The 19,508-nt window shown below is 35.9% G+C and overlaps 1 protein-coding gene across 1 annotated transcript in view; it reads left to right on the plus strand.

Moving 5' to 3' along the window:
• ALG13 (ALG13, UDP-N-acetylglucosaminyltransferase subunit) overlaps positions 1 to 19,508 on the plus strand; it is a 64,707-nt gene that overhangs the window by 18,324 nt on the left and 26,875 nt on the right. Inside the window, 17 exon segments of the mRNA XM_025050560.1 lie at positions 986 to 1,138; positions 1,140 to 1,157; positions 1,159 to 1,362; positions 2,194 to 2,277; positions 4,304 to 4,354; positions 5,087 to 5,133; positions 6,473 to 6,545; positions 10,413 to 10,494; positions 10,688 to 10,850; positions 12,452 to 12,527; positions 13,508 to 13,616; positions 14,733 to 14,797; positions 15,127 to 15,227; positions 17,343 to 17,470; positions 18,177 to 18,420; positions 18,859 to 18,945; positions 19,140 to 19,296. Coding sequence (XP_024906328.1) covers positions 986 to 1,138; positions 1,140 to 1,157; positions 1,159 to 1,362; positions 2,194 to 2,277; positions 4,304 to 4,354; positions 5,087 to 5,133; positions 6,473 to 6,545; positions 10,413 to 10,494; positions 10,688 to 10,850; positions 12,452 to 12,527; positions 13,508 to 13,616; positions 14,733 to 14,797; positions 15,127 to 15,227; positions 17,343 to 17,470; positions 18,177 to 18,420; positions 18,859 to 18,945; positions 19,140 to 19,296 — 1,842 coding nt within the window.

Genomic DNA, 19,508 nt, shown 5'->3' on the forward strand with positions numbered 1-19,508 from the left:
TAACATTTAGAAAATAAGAAAGGAACTGGATTTGGCATTTAAATAAAAACAAGACACTTGACAGTGGACTCAAGTAATACAAATGACTAGTCCTTTTTTTGAACCTTACTTTGGTCCATATCACGTTTTACTTTGGTTTTCTGAGAATCCAAAAGTAGTTATTTCCAGAAAGTGCCCTAATACATTGAAACACACCTCTCATGTCCAGTGCCTCCAATACTGTGCCACAGGATTTAAATGTAGCATATTAGAAAGTTTGTGGGCAAGATAATCCTTTAATGCTGCTTCAATTTAAATTTTTATTTTATTTTTTTTTAAACAATTTTTGCTTTTATTTTTTGTTAATGCTATACAATAGTTTGGAGATGTTAGTCATGAATTGTATCACTGCTTTCTAGCATAGCTAATGGATTTAGTTTCTTTGATCTTAGCAAAGGGTTATTTTTATCTAGGAGAGCTAAATGAGAAGATGATTTAAACCCCATACCTGAAATATTCAGATAACTGCTTTGGCACTTTACTTTGCTTGAACTGTGACCTCTGCTCCTGTATATCAAGGGTGCCCCCTTTCTTTGTTTTTAAAGATATTCTTAATACAAAAGCTTACTAGTTAATTAGGTTCAGATTTTTTCCCCTTTCATCCCTACGAAACTATGAAGAGAACAGGGAACTTGGTCAGAGATTGTAGTTGAAAATTTGGCAGAGAAAATAAAGCAATGTAATGTGGGCTAGGCTGCATTATATACACCTGGGCCTCATTGCAGTCTCGTGCAGCAGTTGCCCTGAGTTAAGCTGTAAACTCAGCTTCCTTTTGGTCCCAAAGCTCAGCTGCTTGTGCGTACTTCTCTCAGTCTTGGGCTGAGTGGGTTAATCCCACTCTTCCCCAACAAGGTAGCTCTGCAAGTTACCTTCTCCCTCCCATGTCTCCTTCTCAAGTCGAGTTCTCTATTCCTAGGAGCATCGGCTCTTCCTCTTCTTTTCACAGGACCTCAACTTGTTCTGGGTAAGCCAGCCCTTTGCTTCTGCTCCTGAGAAGTGCCAAGATTCTGCAGCGCTGACTCCAACTGCCTTCTCATGCCTAGATTCTGGGCTGCTTTCCGGATACCTGCATAAGCAAGCCCTTGTCACTGCTACCCATTTCTACCTGCACCCTGCTTTTTTCCTTCTTGGTACACTAGTGTTCCTTTCTTCCCCTCTCCACCTCCACCCTCCGTGCACAAAATGCATAAAGGATGGAAAAAGTACTCCGGCCAGAAGTCTTTGAATGAGGCAACAATGGATGAATATTTAGGCAGCTTAGGGCTGTTTCGAAAGCTGACTGCCAAGGATGCCTCTTGCCTCTTTCGGGCTATTTCGGAGCAGGTAAAAGGAAAGCAAATATGTCTTCCTTATATTATGGTTTCATTTTGTGATGTGGCATGGCACTGTAGCTAGGAGCCCTGTAGCCCACCAAAACAAAACAAAAAAGTCCTTTTTTTCCCTTTCTTTCCTGGTATAAACATCCAGGCTTGGCTGCTACTTATTAGCTTTGCTGATTAGTCTAAATATATTATGCCTTTGCTAGCTTTTTTCTAAATGCTGCTTTGGAATGTAAGAGAAGATAATGGGGTTAAAGAAAATTTGAAATGTATTTAATCCTTTATAAGCAGCCTCTGCTCCCTCTAAATTTTGTGCCTGAGGAAAAATATGCAGACTGTAGCCATAAGGACTAGAAAAGGGGGAGCTTGACAGAAATATCTCCCTAATCTCACTAAAGATGACGGAAACAGATTTTAGTAATATCAAGATTGGATTTAATTTACCAATTTCTTATATATGTTCTGAATAAGGAGGACTTTTAAATGTCCAGTTCATAGTCTTAATTTAGAAGTTTCTGTTTCACTCATGTGGGATATAAAACAAAGCAACAAATGAACATGATAGACTCATGGACGTGGACAAAAAAAAAGTTTAGTGGTTACCAGGGGGAGGATGGAGAGGGGGGAGGTAGATAAGGGTAAAGGGGGTCAAATATATGGTGACGGGAGGATATTTAACTTTGGGTGGTGAACACATAATTCAATATACATATGATGTGTTATTGAACTGTACACTTGAAACTATTATTAACCAATGATATCCCAATAAATTTAATAAACCAGAAGCTCCTGTTTCAAATGACTGCTGACAGTGAGTTGGTCTTTCTCTTTTTAGTTGTTTTGCAGCCAGGTCCATCATTTGGAAATCAGGAAGGCTTGTGTCTCATATATGAGAGAAAATCAACAAACTTTTGAGTCTGTAAGTAGACTGCATACATCAAGGGAGAGTTGTCAGAATATGTAGCAGATGGGAAATGAATTTTAAGCACCTACATATGAAAAGTATATTATGTAATCTGTCACAGCAAGTATTTAATTTTCAGCTAGCACACTTCTGGACCTCCTCTCACAATTAAGATTGTTTTGTATTCTATATTCTCCCCACTTCCTTTGCCCCTCCCATATCTAAATCCCCACCAAAACCCTAAAGTTAAACTTTGACTTTTTTTGTTATCTGTACAACTGTTTTCTTGAACAGTTAATCATAATTCATGAAAAGTTTGGCTATGCTTAATATTTTTAAATGTATATTTTAAAATATGTAGAAATGGGAACTCCTTCTCTGGCTTAATTCTGTGCACAATGATCCTAGCCAGTCAATCTGAAGAATCTTGTAAAACTTAATTGTAAGGAAACAAATTAATCCTAAACATCCATCTTTTCATGTGACAGGCTGGTAATTGGAACGCTGCCACTAATGACTGACTTTAAAAAAAACTTTTAGAAGGCATCTTTCTGTACGTTGAAGGATTTGAATACTTGTTAATGAAATGAAGTTTTATCAAGGCCTGATATGTGAAGTGTGCCCTTTCATGTGGCTGTTATTTGTTTTATTATACTCCTAGTCCTTCCAGTACTTGTTTTCTTCTGATTGTATGTTACGGGTATTTGTTGTTGGAGGTTTACTCTTAATTTTCTCAACAGATTTCAGTAAATTTTAAAACTATGCGAAAGCTTCTTGACTTTTAAGCTTATTACCTTGAAGTTAATCACAGTCTTTACCACACCTGGGGAAAGGATTGTTCATATGAATTACTTCAGATGCAAGACCATGGTGTAAAGCAGTGCATCTCAAGTATTTTTGTGTATACAAATCACCTGGAGATCTTGTTAAAATACAGATTCTGATTTAGTAGGTCTGAGCTGGGGCCCACGATTTCTTGATTTCTGCATTGCTAACAGACTCCTGAGAGCTGCTTACTGTTTACGGACCACATTTTGTGTAACAAAGATAGGTGTATAACAATTTAAAACTGTAGGGATGAATCTCAAAATAATTTTGCTGAGTGAAAGAAGCCAGATTCCCCCCAAAAAGTACATGCCATATGATTTTCTTTATATAAAACTCTAGAAAATGCAAACCAATTTGTAGTGACTAAAGCAGATCAGTGGTTGCTTGGGGATCAGTGGAGTTATGAGGGAGCACAAGGAAACTTGTGGGGGTGATGGATATGTTCACTATCGATGATTGTCCTGATGGTTTCATGGGTGCATACATATGTCGAAACTTAGTTTGTGCCTTTTAAATACATGCAGTTTATTGTATGTCAGTTATATCTCAAAAAGCTGTTTAAAAAAGGATTGAGAAAAATTAAAAATTGAAAGTGATATTTAATTAAAAATTTTAGTGATATATATGTGTGGAACTAATCTCTGAATTTAATCAAATTTATTTTTATTGAGATATATTTTACATGTAGTAAAACTCGCCATTTTAAGTTTAGTATTTTAGTTTGGCAATAATTTACCGTCATGCAGCTGTCACTGCAATCAAGATTTATATATAATACTTCCATCACCCCAAAGAGTTTCCTTGTGCCCAGGGCTTTTTTGAACCTTATGAAATTCCCTTTAAAGTTCCTTAATTTTGTAAATGCATGTCTTATCAGATTTGAAATCCTTGGGCTTGATCGAGTTATGAAAATTGTCGTTACTTATTTTGGCATTTCAAAAGAAACTGATAAGTATAGCATTTGAGGAAATGCATTGGTGTGTGTGTGGATAAGCCAGGACCAGTTCCTGATATACTTTTATAGTCCAGTTTTTCTCCACCCATAACTTTTGTGTATGTGCAAATCTTCTTGAGGTGTGCTGTGCAAAGTAGTAAGTTAATGCCATAATTGTTGACCTGAACAAAAACCCATTGGAAGGTAATATTGCAAAATATAATCAGATTTCAGTAATGCTATATTTTTGGTTAAGTCAAGTTTGTTTTATTTTTGAAGTATGTGGAGGGATCTTTTGAGAAATACCTGGAACGGTTGGGAAATCCCAAGGTAAGATCAACTATGGGGGTTTAATTTTCTCAAAGTGTTTGGATAATAACCTAAAAATAATCACTCAGTCGTGTCGCTTCAGCTAGAGCCAGTCTGTTTTTTTAAATAGCCAGCTGTGTTGAATCAAATCGTTCTTGCAAAAGTTGAGAGGCTGGCAGTTGTTTTATGTTGAATATTGAGAATTATGTGTTTAACAATTTTATCATCTGTAGACCCAATGAAAGTACACTGAGAACAGGACAAGCCTAAGCCTTTTCATTTTAATGGGGGAGGGGATAGTAATGGATGCTACTGCGAGGTCTTTTTTTTTATTAAACAATTCTGGTTTGTAGTTATCTTTCTCTTATGTGGGAATAAGATTCATAGACACATTTAAAAAGTTTTTATGATTAAATTAATTCCATAGTTCTGGGCTTAAAACACATGTACTAAATACCCTGTTACTTTATAGTTTTACGCCAATTTCATCTTAGTGCCTTTTAAATCTCGCATATTAACTGTCCTTGATATTTAATGGCTAAGGTCTCTTTGAGCCCCCCTTTTTTTTTTCAGAATAAGTTTATGTTAATGAGTATCACAATATCCCAAGCCTCAAAGCAAATTATATTTGTGTTCTATAAATTCATCTAAAACAGTGCTAAGCATCTAAAAAAACAATTAAACTTGTAAAAACTTGTACCTTCTTAGGTACACAATGTTTTAAAAAAACCTTTATGCACTATTTGTGTTTAGGAAAGTGCTGGCCAGCTGGAAATAAGAGCTCTTTCTCTAATTTACAAGTAAGTTGAACTTTTTTTTTTTTTAAGTGTGTGCTCACATGGTTTCTATTAAAGCCCCTTTAAGACTGGGAAAATTTGAGATGTGATGTATTGATATGTAGAATGAAGAGATCTAAGCTAAGTCAGTTGGTGTAATTTTTAGGTGGAAAACCTCTAGCATTTCTGTTTGAATGGAAGAATAAAGGACTTTAAGAGATTGCTGATGTTATTCCTATAGAAAATCAGAATATCTTAGAATTTTGTTTAACTTTTGTGCCTCTTTTGCATGCATCCTAACGGGGCAGGATTGCTTCCAAGAGCGTAGAAATTGTTTCTTGAGGACAAAAAATATTAGCTATTACAATGGTTTGTGGTCCTTCAAAGGGTCACAATATATATACAGATATATAGTATATCTGTGGTATTACAATTTCATAAGGAAATTAAGACATCTAAAGAGGCTTTTCAGGGAAGCAATAATGGAAAATTTGAGTAACACTGCTCTAATGCTTTGGAAGTTGTGTTTTGGTCGTTAAAACTACAAAAGTAGCATTTATGAAAGCTGTAGGGTTTTGAAAAACAGCTATATAATATAGGTTAGATGCAAGTGGGAATCTTGTTCATTTGAGAACAAGGTTCTCTGTAAGATGCAGTACACAATTCTGAGGATGGTGAGATGGCATATATACCTTGGTAGAATCAGAACTTTCTTGTTGGGACTTGATCAAGGAAGTTAGTGTCTTTCAGTCAGTCTGCTCTTTTCTCACTAAATCCAGCAAGAGGTAGTATAGAGGAGGCATTGGGCATGTTGCTTTTAAATCAGAGGCTAGCTTTAAATTGGCCCACTGTCTGTTTTTGTATGGCCCTTAAGCTACGAATGGTTTTTAAAAGTTTTTAAATGGTTAAAAGATCAAAAGAAGGATAATGTTTCATGGCATGTGAAAATTATATGTAATTCAAATTTCAGTGTCTATAAATAAAGTTTTATTGGCACATAGGTACATTTGTTTATGCATTGTCTGTGGCTGCTTTCATACCACAAAGTCAAAGTTGAATAAAGCATGTGGCCTGCAAAAGCTGAAATGTTTATTATTTGTTTTTTAACCAAGAAAAAATTGCCAGCCCTTGCTTTAAATACAATTGGTAATCTACTTTACTCCCTTTTCCCCTAAATTAATGTACATTTGAAAAAATCCATAGGACTTTAAGGGCAGTTAGCTTGTCTACCTAAAATTAACATTATCTAGCTTCAAATATTTGGATTATTTTACATGTATAAGGTCAGCAGTTTAAAAGCACAAATACTTATGACTATCTTGCCTATACTAAATTGTTCTCACCCACTCTTCTACTCACGTAGTCGGGATTTCGTTCTTTATCGCTATCCTGGAAAGCCTCCAACTTGTGTCACAGATAATGGCTATAAAGACAAGGTAAGAAGATGAGTGAATAAATGTTTGCTAATAAAAGAAATTTAATGATGCTGCTGGTTTACCAGGATATTAAGAAATCATCTTTTTAAAATAATTAATGAAAAATAAGCACAGTCTAAATGCCAAGCTTTTCTGACACCAGTATTTTCCTCTCCAGTCATCATCAGTGTTGTTAGCTACCCTTCTGAACAGACTTGGTCCTGTCACTCCTCTGTAATTGAAAACCCTAATTGGCTCCTCATTTACTAGAAGATAAGGTTTAAACTCTGAAACTAGTCATTCAGTGCCCTAGGGTCTGAACCCTTTCTACCTTCATTTTCCTCCAACCTTAGTATACCAGGCTTCCAGATAGTCCGGCTTTCATATTTTTTTTTTCTTTCCTTTCTATCTTAAATGTGTCAATTCCTTTGAAATTTTCCCAACTCCCATGGAGTTATTTCTTTCTTTGGTGTTCCCCTACCTTCACACAAGTACTTATAGCATTTATCACATTGTGTTTGTTTTCATGTCTGTTTCTCTCAATTAGTCTGAATGTTTCTTGAGGGCAGGAACACTGTGCTACTACTGCCTGGTAAGGTGCATGGAAAATAGTAGGAGGTTGAGAACTCCTGGCAGGTAAACAAATTGTTCTTCAGCATACACTTTTTCTTCCAAAAAGTTTTAAGAAAAGCCTTTTATCCTGATTATTTGATTGGTGAACATAGACTCCACAATATTTGACTTTAGTAAATTTTGTTTCACACTGGAGCATAATTCAAGCAACATTTCTACAATGGTAAAACAAGACGACACTGGAGGAGCACTGTTAGGCTGTTAGAGTAATCTAGACAAAAGACCTGAACTAGGCAAGTGGCATTAGGAATAGAGAAGACCAAGTAGGATGCACGAGATAACTTAGAAAAGTATAAATTGGGGCACATCAATTGTTTTACCAGTGGTACTATCATCTAATTTGTTAAGCAAACATTAAGCACCTGTAATGTACCAGGCACTTTACTGGACTTTGGGGATACCAAAAAGGATGCAACAAAATCCTTGCCCTCTAAGGGCTCAAGGGGCTATGAAGACAAACATGTAAGTAGTTGATTACAGCTAAGTGATAAATTTTATAATAGAAGTATGTGCAAAGAGCTTGGAAGAAAAAGCCCTTCACTCAACTCTTTGAGGGGGTTTAGAAAATTTCATGGTGGTAGTCACATTTAAGTGGAATATCAAACGATGAGTCCAACAAGTATGAAGGGCATTCTGCTCAGAGGAAACACTATAATAGGCAAAAGCCTGGAAGCTAGAGACCCTTTGGGACTTAAGTTAGTTGGGTGTGGGGGAGGGCAGTGCGGAAAAGATAGGCTAGAGTTACACAATGAGCGGTGTAGTAGGCCATGCCGAGAATTTGGCTTTTTATTGTACAGAATAGTTGAAGCTTTTCCTCAGTATTTTATTGTGAAAATTTTCAAACATACCAAAATGCTGAAAGAATTTTACAGTCAGCATCCATATCAGTTCAATTGCTCCTAAACACTCAAAAGTTTTTAAAGGTATAATAGAATTGTTTGAGGAAGAGGGAGGAATATTAGCTTTTGTTTTACCAATTGTATGCAGCTTTGCCTGAGTTGAGATTTAGACATTTCATTTTGATCTTTACCAGGACTTTTTGAACCTGCAGTTCAGTTTTTTCCCCATTTTATTCTTAAAATTTTCATAAAGAAAAATGGTAAAAGATGTGTATAGCGAACATTCATATACTCACCTCCTAGTTCCTACAAATTATACAGCTCCATTTTCAAATGTGTCTTGTGTATCTGAGAGATATTGAGCTAATAAATGGGAAAACATCACTGATTAGGAACCATGAGAATACAAAAAAAAGACATTTTGAGTGTGCAACCATGAGAATATCATGTATAAATATCACATATAAGTATACAGAGCTAATACATACTTATTAGCAATTGGGTATTTGCATGCACAGGATAGTGTTATATATGTCAGGTTTGGGAATACATAAAGTGAGTATTGAAATTCAAGTATGGAAAAGCAAGGTGGCAGCAGGGTACTTCTGTGTGACACCTTGCTTTGCTTAAAACTTAGTTGCTGCATCTCACTTCATAAAGTCTTAAGATTTACATTTCAATTCTTTGTTTTCAAAAATAGCTATTTAAAGCTGTGAACGATATTAATGAGCCTTCCATAAAATATATTTTAGAGCACATTTTCAAAGAAATAAGTGCCCAGTGTTCACCTTGGTACTTTTTCACCTTCTATGTTGACTTAACTCCACATTTTACAGTTACTTATTGTCAGAGTAAATGCTTCTGGAAGCTAGCCATCTTGACTCAGCCCGTTTCCTCTATCTAGAAAGAATACTCAAGTCTCTATTCATGTCTTTTAATATCAGGTGCTTCATAGTGGCTATCCTTCTGTTTCATTTTCTTTGCATTTATTATTTTAATGTAGATGGGCTCATTCATACTTAATCTGTTACTTGTTCTTTTTAGATATCTATCCTCATCAATAATATAGACCTACCTTATTTTTTCACCAGTTTACTGCCATTACATCCCATTTGCACAGCCCCAACAAACACAGCACCAACAATATATGCAAGAATTATTATTTTACATTGGGATACTACCAGGAATATAAAAGCCATCATGCCTAGTTTTGCCTCTTCCAGTCAAAACAGAACTTCTTGCCACTTGTATAAAGAAATTGTATGGTCAACTCTATTTTCTTATTTATTATTCAGTTCTGGTTAGCTGGGTTCCTTTAACTAGTTATTAACAACTTCCTTCAGTTATCAACCTTTCTTAGTTGGAGTTACCAGTTCTAGTTTAAAGTACAAGGGCTTCCCTGTTCAAAATCCACTCACTGTTCTTTGGGATTAATAAATGCCCGAAATGCAGGTACCCCTTGGAGTGGGTAAAACTTCTTAACTTAAATTTTTCAGTGAGTAAACCTTAGCTTGACACTTGCCCTCAATACTTTGAAATGGATTATACTGTTTTAGTTGAAATTGTGATTTCAAAAAAAAGGTACAGTAGAAAAATAGACCTGGTATCAGAGAACTTGATTATTGGTAGAAGTTAGCCCAGGGTAGTGTAGGAAGATAGGAAAAAAGGGTGTTTAGAGGATAATTTTCTGCCAAGGAAGCTCTATGGCAGCATCCTTCCATAGCTCATAGAGAATCATCTTTGGTACCCAATGTTGCTGATACCAGAGATGGCTTCAAAATGAAGTATATATATATTTCATCACTAGGGATGGATTACGTCCTTTACAGACAGCAAGGGTTTTTGAACAAAAACTTAAAAAGGATTTGGAACAGTCATTTAAACAAATTTTATCACATATAGCCAGGGAGCATTTTACTGATATAATTCATGGCCTTTGAATGGTGGTTTGAAAAAACTAGAGATAAAGGAATCAGCTAAGAAATTAACTCATTTTTTAGCTTCCATATAGTATGTTGATATATTGCTATTCAGTACAGTGGATAACATTTTGAGTAAATTGAAGTCCCTCCTCCCATGGTCTTGAGTTTGGGGTATTTGGGCATCTGACCTTAATGTGTCCAGTCATTTTTAGAAGTTAAGCTGGGTCTTTTGACTTCTGTTAGACTTTCTCTTACAGTCATTTAGATTTTAAGAATCACTTTTTTCTCAGCTTTATTGAGATAAAATTGACACATTATGCTAAGTGAAATAAGTCAGAAAGATAAATACTGTATGATATCAGCTATATGTAGAATCTAAAATCTTTAAAAAACAAATTCCTTTAGTTATTAATTTCTGATATGCAACTAAATTTTATATATCATGGTTTTAAGATCTGTAACATTCACGTAATTGTTCTATTTTTTTTCTTCAGATTGTACTGTGCTATTCAAGTAATGGTCATTATGATTCAGTGTACTCAAAACGATTTCAGTCAAGTGCAGCTGTTTGTCAGGGTATGTGAAGGCTTTATAAATGTTTCGGTGTGATTTGTTGCCAGTCTTCAAATTGAAAGACCTGCCATAAATACCTCTTTTAAAACTTTGTTGGTACCTATTGAATCATATACTGGGTTATGGCTATTTTCACATTGTTATAAAAAAAATACCTTATTTTGACAGTTGGAGTTTTGACCATTTTTTTCTTTAGCTGTGTTGTATGAAATTCTCTATAAAGATGTGTTTGTTGTGGATGATGAAGAGTTGAAAGCTGCAGTTCGATTGTTTCGAAGTGGTTCCAAGAAGAACAGAAACAATGCTATCACTGGCAGTGAGGATACCCGTGTTGACTACAAGAGTTCAACTCAGGATAGGTAATAAAAGGAAAGCTTACATCAACTACATGATCATTATGTTTCTGTGCATCAGCATTTGAAAGCGGAAGGGACTGGCAAGCTTTTATGACTTAAATTGCGCGTGCGCGCACACACCTCACACACACACACGTATGTGTAGGAATATACATTTTTTTAATGGCAGAAGACAAATTTTACCCAAAGAATATGTTGTATTGTGAGATGCTCAGGCTTTGGAGTTCAGTTCAGGTCAGAATCAGTTTTTTTTATATATATATATATATATAAATAAAATTTTACTGTGAGGAGAGACTTCAGAACTTTGATCCTGTGATCCTTAAACTTTTGTTGTATATGAATTACTTAGAGTGCTTGTTAGAAAGGCAGATTCTTGTGCCTATCTTCGCAAAATTTCAGGTCAGAATGAGGCCAGGAATTTGCTTTTTAAACAAGTACACTTAACTGTTCTGACTTAGGTGGGCCTTTGACCACACTTTGAGAAAAAACTGATTCTAAATCAAGACCTTCATTTTGTAGATGGTAGTTGAGGTTCAGAGTGGTTACTTGGCACACATCTAGCTAGTAGAAAAGTCTCTCAAGTTAAGGGGAGCTTTAGGAGCTTTTGTGTGTCTGCCTTTCGTACTTACTAGGAGTGTAGATGGTAGCCTCTGAGGAAGCAGCTATTATTGAACAGCTTTAGTCAAAAACTTTGTATTTGAGATAATATTTCTTCCTGATTCTTAGTTCTATCTGGAAATTCAGATAGACTTGATGCCAATCAGGTCCCACCTTGTCTTTTTCGTCTTGTAGTTCTATTTCTTGGATGTTTAATGTTGTGAAAAAAATTTTTGGTAGTAGAAGTGCTGCCTTTTTTTTTTTAAAAAAAACTATTTGGGGATGAAGGGAGCATCAACCATATATCCTGGTAAAAGTTGTTTATTCTTTACTGATTGTCTAAGGACTCAGGCTTAAGGAAACAGTAGTATTAGGAAGACGGTGTATTATCTATTGCTACGTAACAATATTACCACAAACTTGGCAGCTTCCAAACAATACACATATCCCACAGTTAATGTGGATTAAGAATCTGGGCACAGCTTAGCTGGATCTTTTGCTTAGGATCTCAAAAGACTGCAGTGAGAATGTTGGCCAGGATTGAGTTCTCACCTGGAGGTTTGGGAGAAGGATCTACCTCCCCACTCACATAGTTCTTGGCAGCATTAAGCTCCTTGCCACATGGGGTTGGTGGATATGGCTGCTTGCTTCCTTTTAGTCAACAAAGGAGAGAGACCAAGACAGGCTCTACATCCTTATGTAATGATATACTAGAAGCAAACTTAGAAGGGGACTCACATAGGGTGTGAACACTAGGAGGGTGGGGATCATAGGGACCATCTTAATATTGTGTCCCCACAGGAGTTATTGAATATAGCAGGTAATCTGTTAAGTATAGCATAACAAATACTTAATACAAAGGAAGCATACATGTAAATGTTGGGGTGAAAAGTGCCTCAGTTTTAGAACTGAGCTACTTTACCACTAGATGGTAGAATAGACTTAAGACTTCCGTAGCTTCTGCATTTATAATAAAGCTCTTTGTTCTAAATCTTTTCAATTAGGACGGAAGAGTGGGATGTTTGCTGCAATGATGAAATTATACCAGAGGGGTGCAATCAAGGAACAGAAGAAGCAAAGGTTTGAAATTTTCTAGGGCAAAGACTTTTCATAATCTTGGTTTGCAACATTATAACTTAAACTGGTTAAGGTCAGATGGTCCATTCTAGTTATATGCGGGTGGGGAAGGGCATTGATATTTCCTTTGTAGAAGTCTTAATCTGAAAAGGTAAAATGTGTGCTTAATGTTCTCTCAATTTTTATTCTTATGGAATTGTAGATTTTTTTCAAAGCAGACAACTGAGAAATTTCAGAAGCTGATGTTTTCTAGTTAAAATAATATTACAAACTCAATAGATAGTTTGTAATCAATCTTTTGATACTGAAATTTGTTTTTGTCATTAAAGAATATAATGCCTATCCCTATTCTACTCAAAGAAAATAGGTAATAATCCTGGATGGAGAAACAGAAATTTTACCATCCGTATAGGCCTAAAATTAAGCAGACGTTCAGTTTGAGGCTAACTAAATATAGGGCAAAAACTATTACAACAATCTTTTCTGTATGCCCCAAGTGCTGGTAATTTGGGAACATTATTGAATAATGTGGAATTCTAGGAAAGTAGAAGCAAAACATAATTCCTTTGAAAATTTTAACAGATTTTGACCAGAATGAAGTAAACTTTTCAGATTTTTCCAGGTGATTTTAGGGTATAGAAACACTTGCATCTCTTTGCATATCAAGATGAGACTTGTTGAATAGCTCTGACTGAATCTTTAATCCTGGTCTGTGGTCTGTCGATTTATATAAGATATGTCATGAGTTGTTGGCTGCTTTAGACAATATTTCCCTTCTACCATCCAAATACCTTTTAGATTATTTGCATATTGCTTCTTGAATCTCCTGATTTTTAAAATACACAGTAAAATTTATTGTGACATTTATTATTTAAATAAGGAAAGGGAGGAATACAGTTTTGTGTTTTTTTCCCTTAAGAAGAAACTTAAGGAAGATTTAAGCTAAGGATGATGAGTTTGTAGCATGATTATTTTTGTTTTAGTCTCCAGAAAATCCATCAAAGATGCTCTTCCCATATAAGGTGCTCAAAGCTCTGGATCCAGAAATCTATCGTAATGTAGAATTTGATGTTTGGTTGGACAGCAGAAAAGGTAATGAAATATCAGCAGGATACTTTCGAATCCTGACAGATCCGGGAAAATAATTTTGCAAATGGTTTTTAATAGATGTTTTCAATGTGCTGTTATAAAAAACAGCCAGGTACTTTTTGCCTTGATACATGATTTAAATCCAAAGGAGGAAACAAATAGGTTTAGAAGTGGGAGGGATCTTTTAGAGTCTCATGTTTATCAGGGACTTCAACTTTGCAAAGATTGTGTGGAGACATCTTTTAGATAACTAAGAGTACCAGAAACTTGTAGTAACTGGAAATAAATTTAAAAGGTTAAGACTGCCCTCATTGATAATTAGGTCGGTTGTTGGTAGACTATGGCCTGTGGACCAAATCTGACCTGCCACCTGTTTTTATATGGTCTGTGAGCTAAGGATAGTTCTTATATTTTTTGATTGGCAGAAAACATTGAGCAGTATATTATGTGAACAATAAAAATTATGTGGAATTATATTGTCCATAAATAAAATTTTATGATAGTTGGGTAGTTGCAACAGTCTCTAATGGCCCATGAAGCTCGAAACATTTACTTTCTGGCTCTTAATAGAGAAAGTTTGCCAACTGTTGAACTAGGTAATTGTTTACCTTTCTTTTATTAGATAACAAAGTTGATCAAAGTAGGCCTTAAAATTCTGTCTTAGAGGCAGCCATTAATGTTTTTTATTCAACTCCTTGAACCTTGTGAACCTAGGTATAGTTTACACTATAGAATGAGGTTAAGACCTAGTGGAACACAGTAAGTTGTTTCAAATAATAAGCTGCTTTGAAGAAGCTGTGTAACTTTTTTCTCTTTATTGAGGTGTGTTACATTTAAATTTTATTATAATAAGCGTTTGACCAACTTTTAAGATTACAGGCTCCTAATTTCCACTTTGTGTTTTGTAGCACAAAACTATACTTGCAGGTTTCCTTAAATTGACCAAAAAAAAAAAAGTAGAAATGGCCTTTTAGTCCCCCCCCCCCCCCCACCAATATTTTAGCTTATACTGGCAACATTGTAAAGACACTGAGGTAAAAGTAAATTAGAAAATTAAATAATGTAGAATAAGAAATGAACCAGTTCAGTTGAGCTTGATGCTTCATTTTCTCTCAATAGAACTTCAGAAATCGGAATACATGGAGTATGCTGGGAGACAGTATTATTTGGGAGACAAGTGTCAGGTTAGTTGCTTCTTTTAAAGAATCAGCATTTTGTTTGTCCAAGATTATAGTTTTCATCATTAATACAAATTTAACAAAATTAGTTTATAAAATGCTAGATTTTTTAATGTTTGTGTTAAGTTTTAATTAGACTTTTGTGATTTAGATGTTAGGTTCTTTAGCATGTACCGCCTCCGTTGAACCAGACTGGCAGTGTTGATTATCAACTCCTGTAAAAAGTAGGCACTGAACTCCATTTGGGGATAAGTGGTATTTTTGTTTGGTAGAAGCCTCATCTGCCAATGGACTTGAGACTAGATGTATTCTTACCGACTCTTTCCTTCTTTCAGGTTCGCTTGGAATCAGGTGGAAGGTATTATAATGCTCATATTCAGGAAGTTGGAAATGAGAACAATTCAGTAACAGTCTTCATTGAAGAATTGGCAGAAAAGTAAGAATATTATAACGTGTTAAATTAAAATCTGTGGCTCCTGATGCCTTTTTGTAATATTAAATTGAGAATTACCAGGTTGCTAGTAAGAGAACCAAAGTTATATATGGTATTGGCCTAAGATGACATCTTGAATTGTCCCATAAGATTATAATAGAGCTGAATTTCTTATAAGAGATGGAAGGATATGTGTGATTCAGGTGGATTTTTTTTTTTTTTTTTTGCACCATTTTAGAGATAAAGGTACTGTGATTCAGAAAGTGTGAGTGAATTGCTCACAGTCACACAGGTGGCATCATGATAGTAGGACTAGGGTGTCGCTTCAGGTATTTCAGAGTACATTGCTGTAAATTCTTTCCCGAGGACCTAAGATTCTGTATAAGGACACGGGTCCACAGGAACTGCCGTAACAAGTATTAAGTGCCACTGCCACTTCAGTAAAAGCTTTCTGTGATAGTGTGGAGCCAGCCTGTCCCTCTACTTTAAAAAATATGTTCAGGATGAAATTATGTAAAGCATAGGTAAGTTTTATTTCTTCAGTTTAATGCCAGAAAGAACCCTTTGTGCCAGACAAGGTTAATGGAACCAAAAACAAATTTCCAAAGTCTAACTATCGAGACCCCAGTTCTACACCTTCTCCATGTTAAACACCTCCCTCTTTTTTAAATTTCTTAATCTGACCACTGTTGCAACATGCACTAGCCAATACCACACTGCCATGACATCACTATGTTTCTTTATCTCTCCATCTTGATTTCTTATTCCTACTGATCCTCAGGCCACCTTTCACTCCCTGCCAGTCAGTATTGTGGTGATTTACACCTTACCCAACCAGTTTCTCCTGAATATTGCCTATCAATCCAGCCCACAGAGTTCATGGAGAAGCATTGACAACTTCAATGTTGCCTTTCTTACCCTGTCAGAAGGAAGCAGGGGGAGGGCTTGTAGGACAGTGTTTATAAAGTCTACAGTAATGTACAGTCATATCCTAGGCCTTCACATTCACTCATCACTCACTCACTGACTCACCCAGAGCAGCTTCCAGTCCTGCAAGCTTCATTCATGATAAGTGCCCTATAGGTGTACCATATTTTATCTTTTATACCATATTTTACTGTACCTTTTTTGTGTTTAGATATGTTTAGATACACAAATACCATTGTGTTACAGTTGTCTACAGTATTCGGTAAGGTAAAATGCTGTACAGGTTTGTAGCCTTGGAACAATATATACCAAAGAGTTTAGGTGTGTAGTAGACTGTACCATGTAGGTTTCTGTTAGTGCACTCTGATATTTTCACTGTGATGAAATGCCTTATCACATTTCTCAGAATGTACCTATCCTAGGCACTAGCCAACTTATTAGAAGTATTAAGTACAACAGAATTCTGGTAAACACTGTTCATACTAATTAGAAAGCTGGTTTGCTAACTGAGCCTTTGCCAATTCCAAGATATGCTAGTCTAGTCGTTCTCAAACTTTTAATATGTCCCTGAATTGCCTGGAGAGCATGTTAAAGCAAAAATTGATGAGCTCCGTCCCCTTAATTTCTAATTCAGTAAGTCTGTGGTTGGGCCCAAGAATTTGAATTTGTCAGTTTCCAAGTGATACTAATGCTGTTAGTCTACTTTGAGAACCATTAAACTAGGTTCTACTACCTTAAAAAAAAAAATCTTAACAGCTGAAAACAGTAAAGTCATTTCTTGCTCATTTATCATGTACATAGTGGATCAGCAAAAGGGACCCAGATTGACAGGCATGGGAAAAATGAGAACAAGACAAACCATGTGCTGGTTCTTAAAGCATCTGCTCACATTTTATTGGCCAAAGTGGCTTACATATCCAAGCTTAAAGTCAGTGTGGTGGGGAAAATATAATCCTCCTTGGAGAGGGGACATGTTCCTAGGGAACATGATTTATACTACAAACAGCTGTGAAATTGTACAAACTGCATTTGGGTTTTCTGAAAAGAAAAGAAAACATCGCCAGGGAAGCTAATATCAGCAAGCTTGAGTAGAATACACTTGAAAATGAAGCAGGAGGGGTGGAGTATGTATATCAAATGGGAATTCAGCCTGTGTTGCAGTGGCTTCATGGTGATATCTTTAACTTTAAGGCATGTTGTTCCACTGGCTAACTTAAAACCGGTTACTCAAGTGACACCTGTTCCTGCCTGGAATGCTGTCCCCAGTCGGAAAGGAAGAGGTTACCAGAAAATTTCTGGGAGCTATGTCCCAGAAATGGGTTTGTATACTGAAGGTTTTTATTATTCTCCCTTTCGTGTGCCCTACATTGTACTTTTTTTAAAAGGTTATATATACATCAGTGTCGTTCCAGGGTAGAAGCTCTCAACTTTGGTTCTATTAACATTTGGGAATGGATAATACTTTATGGGAAGCTGTCCTGTGTATTGTAGAAAGAGTAGCAGCGTCCCTGGCTTCTATCCACTAGATGCCAGTAGCATTCTTCCCCCAGTTGTGACAACCAAAATGTCTCCAGACGTTGCCACGTGTGCCCCAAGTTGGGGAGTGGCAAAATTGTCCCTGTCAGAGAACCACTGTTTTAAGGTACTTTATGTAAACTTATACTGGAGTTGATTTTAGATTCTAAAACTTGAAGGAAAAGATTTCTCTATTAACAGGCATAATTTCTTGCATAATAGTACTGTAGGTGACTTGGATGACTGACTACATTTTGATGACCAGAGCTGTCTATTCTAAAGATAGTGCTGAAGTGTCCATTAATACAGAATTACCTATTGATTTTGCCCTTCCAAATGGAAGATCTAGTACATCCTGAAAAAATACAAAAATTCTCTCTTTGTATTTATTTGGTTTGTTCCTAAGAAAAACATCTGAGCATTTTCAGCATTTGTGGGAGTGGTGGGGAGACACTGAATCTTTTGCTTTGGTTTTGAAGCTTATTTGCTACTTCTTTGTTTGCCTGAAAGTTATATCAGAGATGGACATGAAATAGCTGAAGAAGATGTTCAAGAAAGTTAGAGAAAAAAAATATATGACGATGGCTTACAGCAGGGGAGACCCCTTCCTCCCACCCAGGCTTCAGCATAGTATGCATTATGGGCATGACCCTCCAATGCACTATTCACAGACAACTGGCAATGTTATGGCTAATGAACATTTTCATCCTCACCATTCATCTCAGACACAAAGTCGGGGATATGGGATGCCCAGGTAAGGCTTAACTGACTTAATGTACATCTCTGTTTTGATATTGGAAATAATTCCTGGATAGGATTACAGTAGGATTTAGAAATATCTTAATGGTTTAGATTGCTGTTATAATTTCTGCCTATAGAAAGAAATAGAGGATAAAACTTATGTGTATTTAAATTCTTATCAAATGAATTTAATGGACGATTCATATTCTCACAGTCTAAGGAAATATGGAGTAGCTGAAGAGATGCTAAAAGAATGTCATTAAGATGAGTGCCATGTGTATGGCACTGTATCCATTAATAATGAATAGGCCTAATGCCAGTAATGAGGAGAGCAAAGCTCTTTCTATGTGGATGTTTTCAGAAAGATGTGTTAATTCTATTTAACTATAAAAACTGCCTGCTCAAGCACTAGTGAATAAAGAGTTCTGTTTTCCTTTCCCTTTATAAACAGGCACAACATGGTGGGCCCTAAAGTTGATTTTTACTCTGGCCCAGGTAAAAGATGCTGCCAGAGCTATGATAACTTCTATAGATCTCGGTAAGTGAATTTTGTGAATTTTAAGTGTTGAAAATCAGAAAATGGATACATCTGGCTTCATTGCTGAACAACAGATATATGGACTAAATTTTTTAAAAGTGTCAACATTAAGCTGCTTGACTGTTAACTTAGAAATTAGAAGTTACTACCATATTTTATCATTTTTTCCCCTTTCATTCTCCAAACTGCTTAAGTTCCTTTAGACGTAGTCACCGCCAGATGCATTGTATGAATAAGGAATGCCAGTATAGCTTTGCCCCAGAGAATGGACCCATACCCAGGGGTGTGGAAGAAACCATTACTTTTTATGAAATTGAAGAAGGAAATGAGACTGCTTATCCAGCTTTACCTGTAAGTAGTTAAAAGCTTTACTCAAAAAGTTTTTACTATTCTTTTTTAAGTAAAGGCAGTGTGGATAAATTTTAGCTTTTTGTACAAATGAGCAAATAAAGCCCTACCTGGAAAACATAAATTTTCATCTTAGCACTTTTAGAGGTGGGAGGGAAAAAAAATTTTTTTTCATAGAGAAAGGGGATAGAGGTGGACAAATATTCTTGCTTAAA

This window comes from Pteropus alecto, unplaced genomic scaffold (assembly GCF_000325575.1).
Source record: "Pteropus alecto unplaced genomic scaffold, ASM32557v1 scaffold107, whole genome shotgun sequence".
NCBI lineage: Eukaryota > Metazoa > Chordata > Mammalia > Chiroptera > Pteropodidae > Pteropus > Pteropus alecto.